Genomic DNA, 17,219 nt, shown 5'->3' with positions numbered 1-17,219 from the left:
GGTAACGTTCCCCCCCGGCTCGTGCACAGCTGCAGCGTGAAGCACCTGCTGAGGCTAGCAAAGCAAGCCTCAACCCTTCAACGACAGGAAATGCCCCAGCTCGCACTCCACCGCGTCGAAGCGCTGAAGATGCAGACGTTTCGTTAAGACAGACAGGCAGACAATGACCTGCTGGCGCGTTGGTCGAAAACCTACAAACCTGTGAAAGAAACCTTTATAAACCAGTAATTACATGGCAGCGCGCAGAATCTGACAATATTGGACGTCGAATATACACTTTCTATCTCTGGAGGTAAGTTTAATGCTTGTTAGACTGCATAATATAGATAATAAACAGGTTGTGAGTCAATGTGAGCGTTTATACAATATGTTTAGTGTTAAAATTAACACTGCTTACAGAAATAATGTTAAAGATAGAAGCAGCTAGAAATGACTTTGGTAAGGGAAGCGAGAGGAAGCACATGAGATCAAGGTTAGTAGCATCTATATTCACAGAGAAAGCCTGATAACACACCAAAAAGGATTCGTTTTCATTCTATTCGTAGGAAACACACAAAGTAATGAAGCTTTCATAATCAGCTTTCATTTTATCTGTCTGAAGAATCATGTCGCTGACGACGATGGCATCAGGATGTGAATGGCAAAAAAAAAATAAATTACTTTTCTGCAGCACTTAAAACCTAAATTTTAGGTAAATATTCTACTTAAGGCATTAATTAATATGATTTAATCACTGATCATTACTTTAATGTTAAGATAATGTGTAATTACTACTAAATTACTAAACTCTACTAAACTCCATGCTAATAAAGGGAATGAGGTCATACTTGAGAGGTTTAAGGTGCTGAATATATTTCAGACGACCCCATAAAGGACAAAGAGGATCCATATTATGGTAAAATTAAAAAGAGGATTCATAAATGTTTATGATTAATACGCAGGAGTGAGACGCTCCAAGAACTCTTTGTAACTCGTGAGTAACGAATGAAAATAAATAGTTTCGCAGCAGTTATTCATTGTCATAATAATTGAACGAATTACGCCATCGTCCAATACTTTGCAGACGTCCCCCCCCAGATATAAGAGGAGCGACCCTCCGAATGGAAAACGCTGCCTTTGTTTGTGTGACTGAGTTCTGGCCCGGTCCGCCGACCGTTTCCAGTAAAAGAACTGACTCCCCATCACGCGGCGCTCCTCGCCTCCTCTGGAGCGTTGTTGTTGCTGAGGGGGTCACGGTTGCCGGGTCGGGCCTCAGATTTTTCTCATGGCTCTCAGCCTTTGGGACGGACCGCTGGGGTGCTTAGCCCAGTGACCTCGTTCCACGAGGGGTCCGACGAGGGCCAAGAGAGCTTGAGAAACACAGAGAAGCCTACTGTATAACTTTATACAGAACACGTGCGGATGCTGGATCAGGCAGGATTAGAATGGCTGGACTTGGATTCGGATTTAATTGTGTGAGCCTCTGTGATTGTCCCGGCTGTGATCAGGGAGGTTCTTTGTTCTCAGTGTGTTTTCTACAGCTTTGATCGAACTTTTCAGGCCTTCCTTCTCCAGCTCGGGTCACCGCCGGCCTCCATTTTGTGACGAGGCCCCCCGGTGACATGTTCTTCACTTAGAAATAAAAAAATAAATCCCCTTCCTTCTTTTCCCCCTCCTGTATTTTACCGATGCAGCCATAACGCGCGTGCGATGCACTCGGCTCTTCATAATTTATTTTCTTTCAGGAACGATGGGATGCAACTGCAGCTCAGACTATTCCGACGGCGAGTGGATCGAGAACCTGGATGAGATGTGTGAACACTGCAACTGTCCCATAGCTCCCCAGTCCTGCAATCCAGTGAGTGTCTACGCACGTTCGGGGGAGTCAATGTGAGCGTCGGCTGCTCGTGTGCGTCGCGCCTCATGATGCACCACGATGGGAAAAGCAGCCGTCATGCGTCTGGAAAAAAACTCCTGGATCTTCTGGCTAGAATGTCTTTGAAATGTTTGATTCAAACCTTTTGAGAACTCATCCAGCATGTTCTCTCCCCAGTACACAGATCAGCTGATTCCCATTCACTCCCCCCAGCTGTCGCCTCCTTCCTCACCATTACCAGGTAATGACACGCTTTCAAAATTCACTTTTGCTTCACATCCTCCATCAGATGGGACAAAAGCCGCCACTTAAACCCTAAAGAATCCAAGGCGATGTGTGCAGAACTGTAGCTGCGATGTTGCATTTAACGATCAGCCTCATCACGAACTCACCCCTGCGAGCTTTAACTGCAGTCATTTTTCAATACGGCACCAGAATTCAAACACAGTGGGCGCAAGATAAACACTGGTTCTATTTCAGTCACGCCTGTAAGCGCTCCCGAATGCATTTCACACATGTTTCAAATCATTTTAATACTATTGTTGTCAGACAACCTGGTGGTGGCCATATACAGCTATGAGCCCAAGCATGACGGCGACCTGGGCTTCGAGAAGGGAGACAAGCTCAAGATCATCAGCAAGTAAGCTGCCGATTAGCACCTTAGCATCAACTCCACGAACACAAATGTCTTTGATCCTAATCCCTCCGCAGGCCCGCAGGCATTTGAGCTCCAACATGTTTGGGGTCGTCCTCGCTGGGCGGAGGCAGAACTCAACTCTCAGACTGAACAATTGTTGCTTATCAGGCCTGTTTGCTGTCTGCTCGTGTTTCCTGCGTGTCTCTATTTTCTCCTCACGGACAATAGGGAAAAGGGGCTTGGGCAAATGACGGTGTAGGTTTAAAGGAGTAGAGCTGTAAATGTAACTGCAGCTTCTCGGAGGTCTGAGGTTCAACGTTATGCGCGCGGTGGTTGCTGTCTCTGGGGCGTCCGTCAGACAGCTACAGTGAAACACAGCTGATATGTAAATAATCATGGCACTGCTGTCGTGTGTTTGCTACCTCAGGGAGGATCCGGAGTGGTACCTTGCAGAATCCCTCACCACTGGCCAGCGGGGATACGTCCCCTACAACTTCGTCGCAATGTCCACCATGGAGATCGAACCGTACGTCATCACGCCGATCCCCGGCTCTCACCGCGCACGCGTGGGTGTCGGAGGGAGGGGATGTGGTTCGCTCCCAGTGTGGATCACGCTGTGTGCTTCTGCTGCAGGTGGTTCTTCAAGAACATTTCTAGAAATGAAGCCAACAGGCGCCTCCTGGCTCCCGGGAACACGCAGGGCTCCTTCCTGATCCGGGAGAGTGAAACGACCCCAGGTGAACCTCATGCACAACAGGGGAGCCTGGAAACCAGTTCCAGTGTCCTTTAGCATCAGACTGGGTTAATCCTGCCTCCTAAAGATGACTTGCTTCCCCATGAACCACTTCCTGTTTCCTGTATCACTTCACGCCCTCAGTTTCACTGTGGCTTTTGCTGCAATTCTACATTCTTTGTTCGTTTAAAGTAGCTGCAGGCGTTATGGTATTAAAAGCAAACAGAATTCCCCAAACTAGCCAAACTATTGTGTAACTGTGGAACTGTTGTCTGCAAAGAAATCATCCTTGTCTCTGATTTCATTTGCACCCATCTCCATTTTAGGGTCCTACTCCTTGTCCATCAGGGACCTCGACAGCAACGTCGGTGACGAAGTCAAGCACTACAGAATCCGCAACATGGATAACGGCGGCTTCTACATCACGGCCAAGATATCCTTCAACGCTCTGAAGGAACTGGTCCAGCATTACTCACGTCAGTACGGCTTCACGGGGGCATTAATCAGGGGCCTCCATCGCGACTGATTCCCAACCCACCCTCTCTCCAGGTGACTCGGATGGCTTGTGCACAAAGCTGGTGAAGCCGTGCCAGTCCAAAGCTCCACAGAAGCCCTGGTGGCAGGACGAGTGGGAGATCCCCCGCGAGTCTCTGAAGCTGGAGCGCAAACTGGGAGCGGGACAGTTTGGGGAGGTCTGGATGGGTGAGTGGCGCAGAGATAGATGAGGAACTGGCCCAGTTAATGTGAGATTAAAGGTTCCCCGTTTCAGCATGAGGAGAGTGAACAGCTCGTGCTGTGGGTTCGGCTGCGTGTCCGTTCAAAGGTTTTTAAACCGGGCTTTTTCTGCAGCGTGTGCGGAACAGTTTCCTCCGTGCAGCCTTTAATTGCAGGTTTCAGTCTGTAGGAAGAGACAGAACCCCTATTACGCAATAGCACCCAAACTCCACGAATCAGCATCTCGCAGAAAGTTCTACCGAGTTTCCCAGATGCATAAAGTTGAACAATGCTGAAAAATATGCTGACATTACGCGGATAACGAAATAATCTGCCCCAGTTCAACCTCCAAAACAGGCCAGTCCATTAACACTGGACTGAAGCACGTTTCATAGCCGCTCTCTATTTACAGAACCGCCCCGCTCTTACAATACATTCTGGGCACCGTATTTGTTCCTTAATCCAAACACTGGGTATATTTGAATAACTGGAGCAACGTCTGTTTGCTCTGTTTGTTCTGTTGCACGGCGGTCGGCCTTCTCTGGAGAGGCCGTTTCGCTCCATGGAGAAGGGGAGGGATGGTGGGACCAGAGGCTCCCAGTGTGCTCCCAGCATTGCTCAACTCTGGTTTTACACGTCTGGATATGAAACCGGTTAGGTTCGGTCAGGTTGGCACAGCTCGCTGGTGTGTTATTGCGCCAGAGCTGGAAACGATCGCGGTTTAACGGCAGTCACGTGGATCTCCTGCTTGCTTAAGGAGATATTTGATCACGGCTCCTGATATACTGAGCGCGGAAGCTTTACAAGCTGAGGCTGAAGGCTCATCCTGTTCCGCTTCACATGACAAATTTGTTCTTGAGGGAGGGAAATTGGTGACCACAACAGGGAAGCATTGAAGTTGGTGCGCAGGGGAGGGACACCAGGAGGATGATCTCATAGTTTTGCTGCATTTCTGAGGCCGATCTGTATGTTTAGAGGCGTGAATCTGTCGGTTTTGTTTCTACACCCAGAGTCCGTGCACCCCGACAGCCCAATTCCAGTCTTTACTCTTTGATATCTGCTGTCACTCAAATCAGTTTAGTCACTTTTCTCCTTTCAAAATGGAGGGGAAATCCTTGAAAGACAGCTAAACCTACACCGCCTCTGCGAATGGCGCCACCTGCAGGAGAATTCCCTTCTGATATGTGGGTGCAAAGTGCCTCCCCCCCAACCTGTTGCAAACGTGCGGCAGCTAAATCAACTCACAGCTGCTCTCTTCAGCCAAATGTCCTTCTGGTGTTTTCAGGCATCTACAACAACGAGAGGAGGGTGGCCATCAAGTGCCTGAAGATTGGCACGATGTCGGTGGAAGCATTCTTGGCTGAGGCCAACATGATGAAGAACCTGCAGCACGTGCACCTCGTCCGCCTCTTCGCTGTGGTTACCCAGGAGCCGATCTTCATTGTCACGGAGTACATGGAAAATGGTGGGTGCAAGCACTCAGCTGCCACCCTCAGACCTTCAGCTGGGAATTCCAGATATTATGATTAAAAGTTCAGGAACTTCTCCTCAGAGGGTGGTTCCCTGAAATGAGCTGCTGGTTTTTCTGAAATGAGTCCACCTGTGAGTGTGCCAGCGCCAGCCGGTTTCGCTGAGTCACATAAATGTGTCTACGCTTGTCTGGAGCCATCGTTTTCTCGATCTGCCCTTTCCCTCTAACCCCCAAAGCAGCTCCGCCTGGTGATCTCTGCAGGGGTACAGCAGAGTCAGGATCGAACATGTCGAGGCCAGATCAGTGTGTTTCACCTCTTGAGTCACGGTGCTTTCAGACGCCAACCGCTTCCCTCCTTCTGACAAATTTGCCATTTCCTCTCATCGCTCTGCCTTTCCCTCCCCGGGTTACGTGAGTTTGATGAATAACACGATGACCCGTGACCTGTATTATGCCGCCGTGCGCGCCGGCCTAAATTAGGGAGCAAACTCCTTTGCCTCGCCTCCCAAAGCACGCTGTCCCGCTGAAGTGGTCGGGCTATTTTCGTCCTGTCCTCATCGCCCTCCTCTGTTCGCCGCTCCGTGTGAAAAAGCAAGTGTGACCTTCGACTTTCTCTCCCTGGTCAGATTGTCAGTGTTTGCCTGCCGAGACGGAAGTCTCTCCCGCGCTGTCTGAAGTGAGACGGTGGGTGGGCAGTTAAGGCGGAGGAGGTGATTCACCGATTATTGTTCAGCGCCGATGGAACCTGGCTAGCTTCCACGGTCGGGCACATGCAGAATGTTGCGGTGGTAAACAATCCTCAGACAATAGCAGTCTGGCATCAGGCCACTCCGTTTTGCTCATTGCTCGTTGACTTTCTAAAACACAAAAACACCAGCAAATTTTCACCGGGGAACCGCAGACGCGAGAGGTGACAGATTCTGAAAAGAGTGCGGGGTCCTCTTGGTCGCCAAGGCAGCAGTGGCACAGAAGGGATCTGGTTTCTGTTTGTCCGAGGAAGACGCATAAAACGCAGGTCCCTCACAGAGCAGATGGCATCCAGCTCTTTGTCTGGGCCGGGACGGGACAACAAACGTGGCCTTTGTGGTCGGGAGGAACGATGCCTCAGAGTTCCTGTCTCTTCAGTTTGTCCCCTTTTTTATTATCATAGATAACAAAGCTGGAAAATAACAGGCGTGTCGGCCCGGCTTTCCTTTGTGACCTTGACAGGGAGCTTTTCCCCCAGCTCCCTGTCTTCAAAAAGGGTTTTCCTGGTTTCAGGCCGGGGAGCAAAAGGCCTCATCTTCCTTGGCACAGTCGGTCCTCTTATGGAATTTCCTTCGGTTTGACTTTGGGCACAAACACGCAGATGTATTGTTCCTCGCTAATCAGCAGAAAGTCGTGTGCACGTCGTCGTGACTGATGGTTCCTGCCTGGCTGTGGCCTGAAATGAGCTGCTCTTCTGCTCCGGTGTGGTTTATTTACGTCCCTGGGAAATCTGTCACCTTTAAACACAGCTTTTATTTGACGTGATCATAAATTGAAGGTCGTTTTCTTTCAGGCAGTCTGGTGGACTACCTTAAAACAACGGAGGGAAGCAGTTTGTCCATAAACACCCTGATCGACATGGCATCTCAGGCAAGACGTCTCTTTCTTTTACATTTCCTTTATTGTCTTGCTTCCTCTTCCCTCAGCGTGGTCCTCGCCGTCAGGAAGGTGTCACTGCTAATCTTTGCAAAACAGGATTTTGTGCGTTTCATCTTCCGTCATCTAATGCAGACGTAGCTAAACCACTGTGAAAGTGAATAAATGAGTTAGCAACTAAAACCACAGATAAGTTCCTTTACATCTTAAACAGAGAGACGACCTTTTCAGGTTTTGTAATGGCAATTCTAGTGTTACCTAAGCTTCAAACCTGGAAACAGCCTGGCACACACCTCCTTGTCCTTCTATCTTTGTGAGGACTTTCATGCATGCATTGTATTCCCCAGCACCTAACTGACCCTAACCAGCACCACCAATACCTTGACCCTAACTCTGACCCAACCCAACTCTAACCCCAACCTTGGATTAAGTCTTAACCCTTAAACAGTCCTTTGAAGTTGTGAAGACCGGTCAAAATGTCCTGGCTAGTAGACAGAGGATTTTAGCAGTCAGTATGTAGCAAGTGCAAGAACACACACACACACACACATACAGTTGAACGAGTTTAGTGGCTTTGGGTCCTTTATTTAAGATTAAGATTAAGATTTGAGATAATAGATGAGAACTGGATGATTTTTATTGTGAGCAAATGCAAATCCACGTTTTATCTCTATTGTTTAGAACATTATGTAACAGCGTGGCTTCCTGGGTTTCGTCTTTTAGCAGTGTATGGGTCACTAACCATTTAAAAGTTACAAGTTCACTCCTAAAATTGACAAGTTTTGATTGTTTTTACATTATTTTTTACAATATTTTATAATGAATTGCAGTCATGGCCACAGCTCATGTAAAACAGCAACTTTAACTTGCAGTACATGTAGGGTAAGTGTGGGAATGGAACACACAACCACAGGAAGACAAAAGAGTTTCTATGCACGTCACCTTGGTGATGATGTCTATAACTGAGAGGAAGTGATTTTACGAAAGCAACCTAGGTTACAATTCCTTTTCTAAAGGTATAAAGCTTAGTAAAAACCCGTGTATGCCTAATAACTTAAAACGCTGATGGAAAAGAGCTCCAAAACAGGATGTGAAAGCAAATATTGCAAAATAATGATTAATATAGTGATTTATTATTTATGTTATTTATATCGTGGAGGGTAAAGAAGTGTAAAGGTCGCAGTATATGTGAAAAACACGTCCCACTCGTACGTAAATCTCACATTTCTGACGAGAGCCCGGGGCCCCTCGGCCCTGAGTGTCACATTTTCCTGGTATGTAGCTGAACATCTGACCCAACACAATATTCATACAGAAGCAACAGTGAATTTCCCCTGACAGTCACATTAATCATCTTGTAAGGAGGTGGTCGATTTCCTTTTGCCTCTTGATTATTCAGAACCCAAATGTGCCCTTTAACAAATCCCTTATTTTAACATCTGTTGCCTGTCTGACGCTGTGCTGCCCCCTACAGGTGGCGGATGGAATGGCCTTCATCGAGGCGAAGAATTACATCCATCGCGACCTGCGAGCAGCAAACATCCTGGTGTCTCATGAACTCATCTGCAAGATCGCAGACTTTGGCCTGGCGAGGCTCATCGAGAACAACGAGTACACGGCCAGAGAAGGTAACCAGAGGGAGCGGATAACAGGTTTAACTGAGGAAGGAGTCCGAATCTCACACGGCGCTTTCACGCTTGCTTTTCTGCTTCCAGGTGCTAAATTTCCCATCAAGTGGACCGCCCCAGAGGCTATAAACTACGGCACCTTCTCCATAAAATCAGATGTGTGGTCATTTGGGATCCTCCTGACAGAAATAGTGACATATGGACGCATACCTTACCCTGGTAGGTGACTTTTCTTTGTCCAAACCCGTTCATTCTTAAGATCACTCACTACTCACACAATATACTCCTTATGTGTCCTTCAGGGATGTCCAACCCAGAGGTCATACATCAGCTGGAGCAAAACTACAGGATGCCAAAGCCAGAAAACTGTCCCGACGGGCTCTACAACTTCATGCTGCTGTGCTGGAGGGAAAAACCGGAGGACAGACCCACATTTGACTACCTGAGGAGCGTCCTGGAAGACTTCTTCACCGCCACTGAGAGGCAGTACCAAGAATAGTCCTGCAATCCTGCAAAGAGACATGGAAGCAAACCATACCTGTGGGAAAGGCCAAAGGAATAAGACGTGCTTTCACAGAGCACTGACACAAACCGTCGTTCACCTGATGGTGACGTCCTGGAACTCTTAAAATGACTGGTTTGTTGTACAGCCAGCTGAGCCATCACTGATTTTTGTTTTATTAAAAAATATATTCTGGGAGTTGTTCTGATGTAGCTGCAGTCTGAGTCCATATTAGAGTGTAAATACTGTATTATTAATCTGCTTCAGCTATGTATTACCTCTACGGAGAACGTTTTCAAACTATTTTAACCAAGCTTTTCATAGTTTTTGCCAAATAAAGCAAAAGATATCACAACGTGCTGCAACACTGAATAACCCACCATTATTGATCACTCGCTTGGCTGCTCAACACAGCAGTCGGGGCGACAGTGAACAACAAGGCCGTGCCTTCAAATCAAATATGGAGTCTAAGGTGTGCTTAAAAAGAATCTTACTAGCATGAAACCATTGATTCCAGCCTGAACAGTTTGTACAGTTAACGTTGGGTCCCGGCGTTCACACCAGAAACTGAACTTCAACTCAATTCCGCTGACACTGTGCAATCTGTGGTTAGAATTTCCTTCTGCTCAAGCTGTTACATGAATAATCTCTATCTCTTTAGCAGATCGTGTACGCTCAGGATATTCAACGATCTAAATTATATTAAAACCAGTCAATTTTTATTTTCCTACATTTCTGACAGTCAGCAAAATGTGCATGACACGAATCTATATGTAGAATATCAATACTTTTCCACACGCACCAAAACGACGGTGTCTTTGGTGGAGACGTTGTCGCCCCCTGTCGGCCGACGCCAGCACCGCACCCCGGTTGACACAAACTCTCCGCCTCCGGTCGCGGCTCTTGTCTCCTGCCGTGCGGTGAAAGCCAACCAAAGAGCAGTAAAATGGCGCTTACTTCCCAAGGAACAAAGAAAAAAGTTTGCTACTATTATGATGGTGAGTGCTCGTGTGCTCGGGCTCTAAACAGCGTGTGCGCTTTAATTTCCCACCACCCACTCTGCACGAACGCCGCAGTTTATTTGGCCGCTTGGCTACCTAGCACGTTAGCTAAAGCTAGCCTAGCTAGCGTAAGTAGCAGGCGGTTGTCATCTCATTAAAGTGTCGCTCGGTCCGCTCAAAACCCTAACGGTCGGTTTTGTTCTTAGACCCCTCAAATGTGCCGAATGTCCTTTAAACCGCATTTAGTTCGTACCCGTGCCCGTCGCACATTAGTTGAGAAACTAGCCAAAGAGCTAACAAAGGGGGTTCGAGACTCGTTAATTCATTGCACTGGTAATTATCGTTGGTGCGACACACACCAGCATGAACATGGCTCCTCTCACTAAAGTGAGAATAATGTTGGCTTTCACCTCTTAATAGACGAGCGTTTCCAACGCGTTACTCTGACAAATGCAGTTTGTAATAGTTTCATCGACAGGAAGTCATTTACATATTTTTTTTTTTTGACTGAGCAGGTTGTGAGGTGAAAACAGTCCATTAAAGATTCCCCCCTCCACTGTCGTCTTGTTTGTCCAGAAGTTTAATCTTTGGTGTTTTATTTTGTTCCAGGTGACGTTGGGAATTATTACTATGGCCAGGGTCATCCGATGAAACCCCACAGAATCCGCATGACCCACAACCTCCTGCTCAATTATGGCCTCTACAGAAAGATGGAGATTTACGTACGTCACATTTAAGTTTTTTGGGGAATTTCTCCCACCCGTTTTTTTCCGTGCACCTGATGAACTCGCCTGTCCCCTTTCAGCGTCCGCACAAAGCTAACGGAGAGGAGATGACCAAGTACCACAGCGACGATTACATCAAATTCCTGCGCTCGATCCGACCGGACAACATGTCGGAGTACAGCAAGCAGATGCAGAGATGTGAGTGTTCGTCTGCTCTAGCCGGCTGGCCAGGTGAACGGCGCCGCTGTTACTCCCCTCTTGCTTTGCAGTTAACGTGGGAGAGGACTGTCCGGTGTTTGACGGTTTGTTTGAGTTCTGCCAGCTGTCCGTGGGGGGCTCCGTCGGTGAGTCTCAACCATTTCCCCCCCCTCGTGTCTGCTGTCGTCGGCACAGGCAGGCTGACTGTTGTTGTTGCCCTTCAGCTGGTGCTGTGAAGTTGAATAAGCAGCAGACAGACATCGCCATCAACTGGGCCGGAGGGCTTCACCACGCCAAGAAATCCGAGGCCTCGGGATTCTGCTATGTCAACGACATAGTGCTGGCTATTCTGGAATTACTGAAGTGAGTTTGTTTAATTAATGAGCGGTGGATTGTGAAATCGTCTCTTTAGAATGTGGAGTCAAGGGCGTCTCTTTCCCAGATATCACCAGCGAGTTCTCTACATTGACATCGACATCCACCACGGCGACGGCGTGGAGGAGGCCTTTTACACCACGGACCGCGTGATGACCGTCTCATTCCACAAGTATGGAGAGTACTTCCCTGGCACGGGCGACCTGAGGGTAAGCTGAAACTGCCTGTCGGATACACGCCGCGTTGTCGCGGTCACCCAGCGAGCTAAGGCGCCGTTGTGCCCCGCAGGACATCGGCGCTGGGAAGGGCAAATACTACGCTGTGAATTACCCTCTGAGGGACGGGATCGACGACGAGTCCTACGAGGCCATCTTTAAACCCGTGAGTCAGCCCACCTCTTGCGTGAGGCGTGTTCGGAATCTGAGCGTGACCAATGTTGCTCCCCGTGTAGATCATGGCCAAGGTCATGGAGATGTACCAGCCCAGCGCGGTGGTTCTCCAGTGTGGAGCCGACTCGCTGTCAGGAGACAGGCTGGGATGCTTTAACCTCACCATTAAAGGTGACTGGACCACTTGGTTTCTGAGAATGAAGCAGCTCGAGTCTCTGGTTTGACTGTGCTGTGCTGCGTCCTCAGGTCACGCCAAGTGCGTGGAGTACATGAAGAGCTTCAACCTGCCGCTGCTGATGCTCGGCGGAGGAGGCTACACCATCCGCAACGTGGCGCGCTGCTGGACCTACGAGACCGCCGTGGCTCTCGATGCCTCCATCCCCAACGGTGAGCCTTGTGTCCATTGTCTCACACGTAATCACACGTCGTAAAAGGAGAAGTCTATTCGAATGGCGTGCAGTTTAAACGCGCGACGGCTCTTTGGTTTGGCTGCACGCCGAGCGTTGGGCTCTCGTCTAGCAGCGAAGCGGGTTGCTCACATTTCCAGCCACAGTCGTGGCCGTCAGGCACGAACGCTGTTTCCTGGCGGCGGTTTCCTGCTCGGCGTCAGATTAAAGGCAAAGCGTCGGCGCTCAGTATGCAGATGAGATGAACGCGCGCTCTGCTGCGGCGGCTCTGTGTTCTTGGGTTCCTCATCTGCTCAGTAGAACCACCATTAAAGTTAAAGAGCACTTCAAGAAACACCAGTTTGCAGATGGGAACGGTTTGTTTGAACTAGTTTGAGGTTTTTATTGTTCATTCTTTGACGACTTTCATTAAAAAACAACTTAATAAACTGACTATAGAAGCAATGGCTAAAATGTGGACTCAACTCTTCAGAACTTCCATACAACGACTACTTTGAGTACTTTGGACCCGACTTCAAGCTGCACATCAGCCCGTCTAACATGACCAATCAGAACACCAACGACTACCTGGAGAAAATCAAGTGAGTCCTGGGAAAATCCCATTTTCAGTTATCTGTGACTTCCTGTCGCGAGCCTGGTGCCGTCCTGTGTCTTCTGGGACCTTTCACGTCGTGTGAATCCACCTCGGGTTTTTGTCTTCCAGGCAGCGCCTGTTCGAGAATCTGCGCATGCTTCCTCACGCCCCCGGCGTCCAGATGCAGGCCATCCCCGAAGACGCCGTGCAGGAGGACAGCGGAGACGAGGAGGCGGAGGACCACAACAAACGCATCTCCAGTAAGTCCCGTCCTCCTCGCGCACAGGCGGAACCCTCCGATCCAGCTGTGACATTTGAACCGTCTGCTGACCTTCAGTCCGCGCTCACGACAAGAGGATAGCGTGCGAGGAAGAGTTCTCCGACTCCGAGGACGAGGGAGAAGGAGGCCGGAGAAACTCGGTCAGCTTCAAAAAAGCCAAGAGGGCCAAAACAGAAGGAGAGAAGGAGGGAGAAGAAAAGGAGAAGAAAGGTGAGGAGGAAACAAAAGGTATCTATGATTTTCTTCTTCATCAGCATCATCATCATCATCTCAGCGGACTCGTTCCGTCTCATTAAAATGGGAATGACGTGATTTTATGTTCATGCAGAAGTGAAAGAAGAAGAGAAGGTGCCAGAGGAGGAGAAGATGGACACCTCCAAGTGAGCAGGCGCGCAGTCAGGATTATCCAGGAGCTTTTCCAGAAACAATAATCCTCTTCCTCCCTCCGGCTCCTTTAGGCCCAAAGAGGAGTCCAAGACACCGTGAGGCCGTCCGCCGGCGCTCAGGACGGCCCCTAAAGCTCTGGCGCCTGGCGAGGTGGCGTTTGGAGGACCCAGGACTTCACCTCTGTCAGGAGACCACCCGGTTTCCCCACCACACCTCCTCCACCTGGCCGCTAACGGCCCGAAACGACGTTTTCTTCTCTTTCTAGCGCTCCCCTTTTCTACGCTCTGGTTTCCTTTCGTGAAGCAGCTCTGCAGAAAGACGGACCAGGTCTGCTTTTATATATCTGATGGATTTAATTTATTTAAATCAGTGGATATTTTGGTAACTTTGACTCCCGCCTTTGTGTCTGAAGATTTATTTGAAGCATGTTTTGACAATAAACGCCTTTGTACCTATTTGGTTTTCCCCAAAGTGGTTAGAGGATTGTGTACAGACCATTTAAATGTCATATTTTAGACCGCCATTAGTATTTGCCAACGTTTTAGGGCTTATTTTTTGCATTCTTGTCAAACTTTTAAGGATCCCATGCAGAAATTTCACTGAAGCAGTTTCTACAAACGGACGTGATGGATTCGTTTATTGTATATATATTTGTACGTTTTTCACAAGAGAGCATGCAGGTGTCACTGAAACTTCACTTTCAACTCCAATAAAAACTCCATGAAAGTTCGGCTTTATCGATAACTTGGTTTTTTCTTTTTTTTTTTAAACACACAATAAAAATAAAAAACGGCTGCGGCCTTAAAAGCCTCTTTTTGACAGTTTGTGCGTCACAAATGAAGCTGTGTCCGGGTTCTGCGGGTCAGAGCCAGTCGCTCTGCTCCGCCGCGGCGCCGGAGTCCAGCAGCTCCTCCTGCTCTGCAGGCTCAGCCGCCGTGTCGCTGTCCCCGTCCTCCGCTGGGGGGCGAGGAGGAACCTCCACTGCCTTTTGGATGCGCACCTGGGGTTTAGGAACGAGAAGCAGACGGCTGAGACGGCGCCATCTACCATGCGGGTGCCCGAATCCAGTCCCCCAAGGCTGAAGTGAAGCCGGGTTTTCTGTCCTGCCGGGTGCTTGCGGGATCCCAGTTAAAGTCCGCGGTAGAACAGAAGACCCGGCTCATCTTGGAGGCCTGGATTTGGGCCCCCTGATCTTCAACATCCTAACCATCATTTTTAACACCCGATAAAAATCATTGTTGGTTTTTGTTCTGATTTTGGGATTCGCTGACCCACCACTGAAGGATGTTCTCTTTTCTTTACAATCTCTTCAAAATACAAGTTTTGTTATTAAACATTAACTAAAAACTATTAAACGCCCCAATGAGCGCACTATTTAGGGAATAGGGAGCGATTTTGGGCACATTTGTGTTTTTCTTCTGATAATCTGACTCCAGAACTTTGGAATGTCCATAAAGATGCTTTATTAATTTGTATCTGTCCTCCATGCATCACACTCCCCTCATCATCTTCACCTATAAGACCAATGATGAAGAGTCTTACCCTCCTGGCCTGGGTAGGTTTTCTCCTGCATGGACACAGGTAGAGGAACGAACAGCAGACGGCAGAGCAGCGGAAGGAGAACACCATTTCCACTACGCACATCAAGATGAGAGGAACCCACAGGATAATGGTGGTGCTCTGGTAGGGAAACAAGCATACCCCATAAAATTCGATCCTGAGTCTTAGTTTTTTTAAGGAAAATTTAAAAACTTACGTAGAGCCGTGTCGGGTCAAAGGGGCATTCGTACGTGATGCTGGAAGACGAGTCGGCGTCGTCAGAATCCTTAAAGTTGCACTGCTTCAACAGGCTTTCTCCTTGGTAAATAATGGCTTCCACCACAGAAACCGACAGGGCCACGGCGGCGGCGAGCGCGATGAGGCCCGCCAAGAAGCCAAAGACCAGCAGGACCCACTGCTGCGGGGGCGAGATCAGCGGGACATTCATGAAATCCACCTTGTAGGTTTAAAAGCCATGTATCTACCGGAGCAAAGTCCGCAAGCAAGTATGCAACACACACAGTCATTCACAAACAAGACGAGTTCTAACAGGAGCCAGGTGAAGAGAGAGAGGCAATATTTACCAATGTCCTGTTTTTCTTGTTTTTGGACAGAACAATGGCCACTATTCCACTGATGATTCCCTAAAGGTAGAAAACATCAAGTCAGTCATTTATTCATACGAAACTACGCTGCAGCATGTCACAGTTTAAAAGATCACAACCCTCACAGGCAGAGGCCACGCTAGCTTTAGTTAGCTAATGCTAAATCTAGTCACTTACCAACAGGCCTGCTACGATGGCGATGACATTAGAGACGGCATACACCATCATGGGGGCCTGAACTCGGACGGTGATGTGCCTGTACACGACACCGTGCACCAAAGCTCCCAGCAGGAAGTTGACGTGGCCCACCAGCACCAGCCCCAGGCCCATCTTCATCAGGGCCTTGTTGTCCTTGAGGTTGGCGCAACATATTCCTGGAGGAGGGGGGGGAAAGGGGGTGACCCCTGGACTTAGACAAGCGCCTGACCCCACGTTCATGGAGGTAAACTTGTTACAAAGGGGCTGAGACATTTGCAATCCTGTTATGTGTACGGTGAGAAGCCCCCTGGCAGGGCTGAGGGGGCCGCAGCAGAGAGGAAGTAGACCCGTGCTGAGCGCATCATGACACCGCCGGAGAATGACGGCGTGACAACTATCACCCCGCCCTCCCTGCGGAGGCGACGCATGACCTCACCCGATGCACAACACCAAGGGCCACAGACACATTGAAGAGCCTGGCCCATGTGTGTCTGTGCTGCGTGAAGCTCATTCCTCGGTGCAGAGATAGATCCCCCCACCCCTCCGTACACAGAGAGAACAAAGCATTGGGTGTGGTGTTTCACGTTGGGCATCACCATATCTGTCCTGAGGGGTGGGGTGGAAACCTTCTCAACCAGGCAGGTGCAGGAAAACTCTGTTTATGGTCATAATATTGTGTCGGCTAACACTCTGGTCCCCATGTTGGTGTTCTACAATGTAACACTTTGATCAAAGAACCCCATTAAAGTATCACTCACTCTTTTCAACAATTATCAGGACTATAAGCTGCTATGTCATACCTGATAGTTATTACATGCTTAAGGTAAATCTTAATGATAAAGTCGAATGGAACACCTACCACTGTGCTACTCTACATATCGATCAAGTGATCAGGCTGTTACATTCCATCGTATCAATGAAAATACAACGGGCATTAATATAATGCTTAAAAAGACTGCTGTAAACATGAATGTGACGCAATCAAAGATATTTGAGAGCATATCAGTTTCAGCGCGTATCTTCCGAGAGCCGCGAACGCACCACACCTTAAAACTTCACGTGACGTTTCCGCTCGTTTCTTAGATAACACACAAACAGGCCAGAAACTCACCGGACTGTACCATTATTCCTCGAAATGAACCTTCACATCAGTACGGCTCTATAAGTCTCATTTCTGACAAAGTCGGTGACGTCCCGCTTCTCGGAGGGCCGTTGTCGTCTCTCCTTGCTCACCTGCGGGCAGGTAGGCCCGCCCACCGCCTCCGTTCACAGAGGCTCCGCCCAGAACACAGTTTCATACCTACAATTCTGAATTCATAGAGTCAAGAATACGAGAAAAACACGTATTAAAATCTGGTTTTGTGTGTGTGTGGGTGTG

At 48.6% G+C, this 17,219-nt stretch overlaps 3 protein-coding genes across 3 annotated transcripts; 2 read left to right on the top strand and 1 right to left on the bottom strand.

The window, feature by feature from the left end:
• The first annotated feature begins 63 nt into the window (after positions 1 to 63).
• lck (LCK proto-oncogene, Src family tyrosine kinase) lies at positions 64 to 9,518 on the top strand. The gene is made up of 13 exons (XM_057011709.1): positions 64 to 292; positions 1,725 to 1,837; positions 2,033 to 2,096; positions 2,405 to 2,495; positions 2,920 to 3,018; positions 3,126 to 3,229; positions 3,552 to 3,701; positions 3,775 to 3,927; positions 5,225 to 5,404; positions 6,951 to 7,027; positions 8,508 to 8,661; positions 8,749 to 8,880; positions 8,964 to 9,518. Exons 2-13 carry the CDS (start codon positions 1,730 to 1,732, stop codon positions 9,158 to 9,160), a joined length of 1,509 nt encoding a protein of 502 aa, XP_056867689.1. The 5' UTR covers positions 64 to 292; positions 1,725 to 1,729; the 3' UTR covers positions 9,161 to 9,518.
• A 487-nt stretch (positions 9,519 to 10,005) lies between these two features.
• On the top strand, positions 10,006 to 14,243 carry LOC130513116 (probable histone deacetylase 1-B). The gene is made up of 14 exons (XM_057011710.1): positions 10,006 to 10,161; positions 10,774 to 10,886; positions 10,970 to 11,087; positions 11,159 to 11,233; positions 11,312 to 11,450; positions 11,530 to 11,671; positions 11,751 to 11,843; positions 11,914 to 12,022; positions 12,098 to 12,238; positions 12,731 to 12,839; positions 12,962 to 13,092; positions 13,170 to 13,340; positions 13,441 to 13,492; positions 13,571 to 14,243. The coding sequence occupies exons 1-14, from the start codon at positions 10,110 to 10,112 to the stop codon at positions 13,596 to 13,598; spliced, it is 1,473 nt and encodes a 490-aa protein (XP_056867690.1). The 5' UTR covers positions 10,006 to 10,109; the 3' UTR covers positions 13,599 to 14,243.
• Positions 14,120 to 17,110, bottom strand: tmem54a (transmembrane protein 54a). The gene is made up of 6 exons (XM_057011718.1): positions 16,953 to 17,110; positions 15,821 to 16,017; positions 15,623 to 15,682; positions 15,256 to 15,456; positions 15,042 to 15,179; positions 14,120 to 14,499 (listed from the first exon to the last, which is right to left on the bottom strand). The coding sequence occupies exons 1-6, from the start codon at positions 16,963 to 16,965 to the stop codon at positions 14,362 to 14,364; spliced, it is 747 nt and encodes a 248-aa protein (XP_056867698.1). The 5' UTR covers positions 16,966 to 17,110; the 3' UTR covers positions 14,120 to 14,361.
• Between the last annotated feature and the right edge of the window lie 109 nt (positions 17,111 to 17,219).

This window comes from Takifugu flavidus, chromosome 16, assembly GCF_003711565.1.
Source record: "Takifugu flavidus isolate HTHZ2018 chromosome 16, ASM371156v2, whole genome shotgun sequence".
Classification (NCBI taxonomy): domain Eukaryota; kingdom Metazoa; phylum Chordata; class Actinopteri; order Tetraodontiformes; family Tetraodontidae; genus Takifugu; species Takifugu flavidus.
This window is presented reverse-complemented; position numbering and strand designations above follow the sequence as displayed.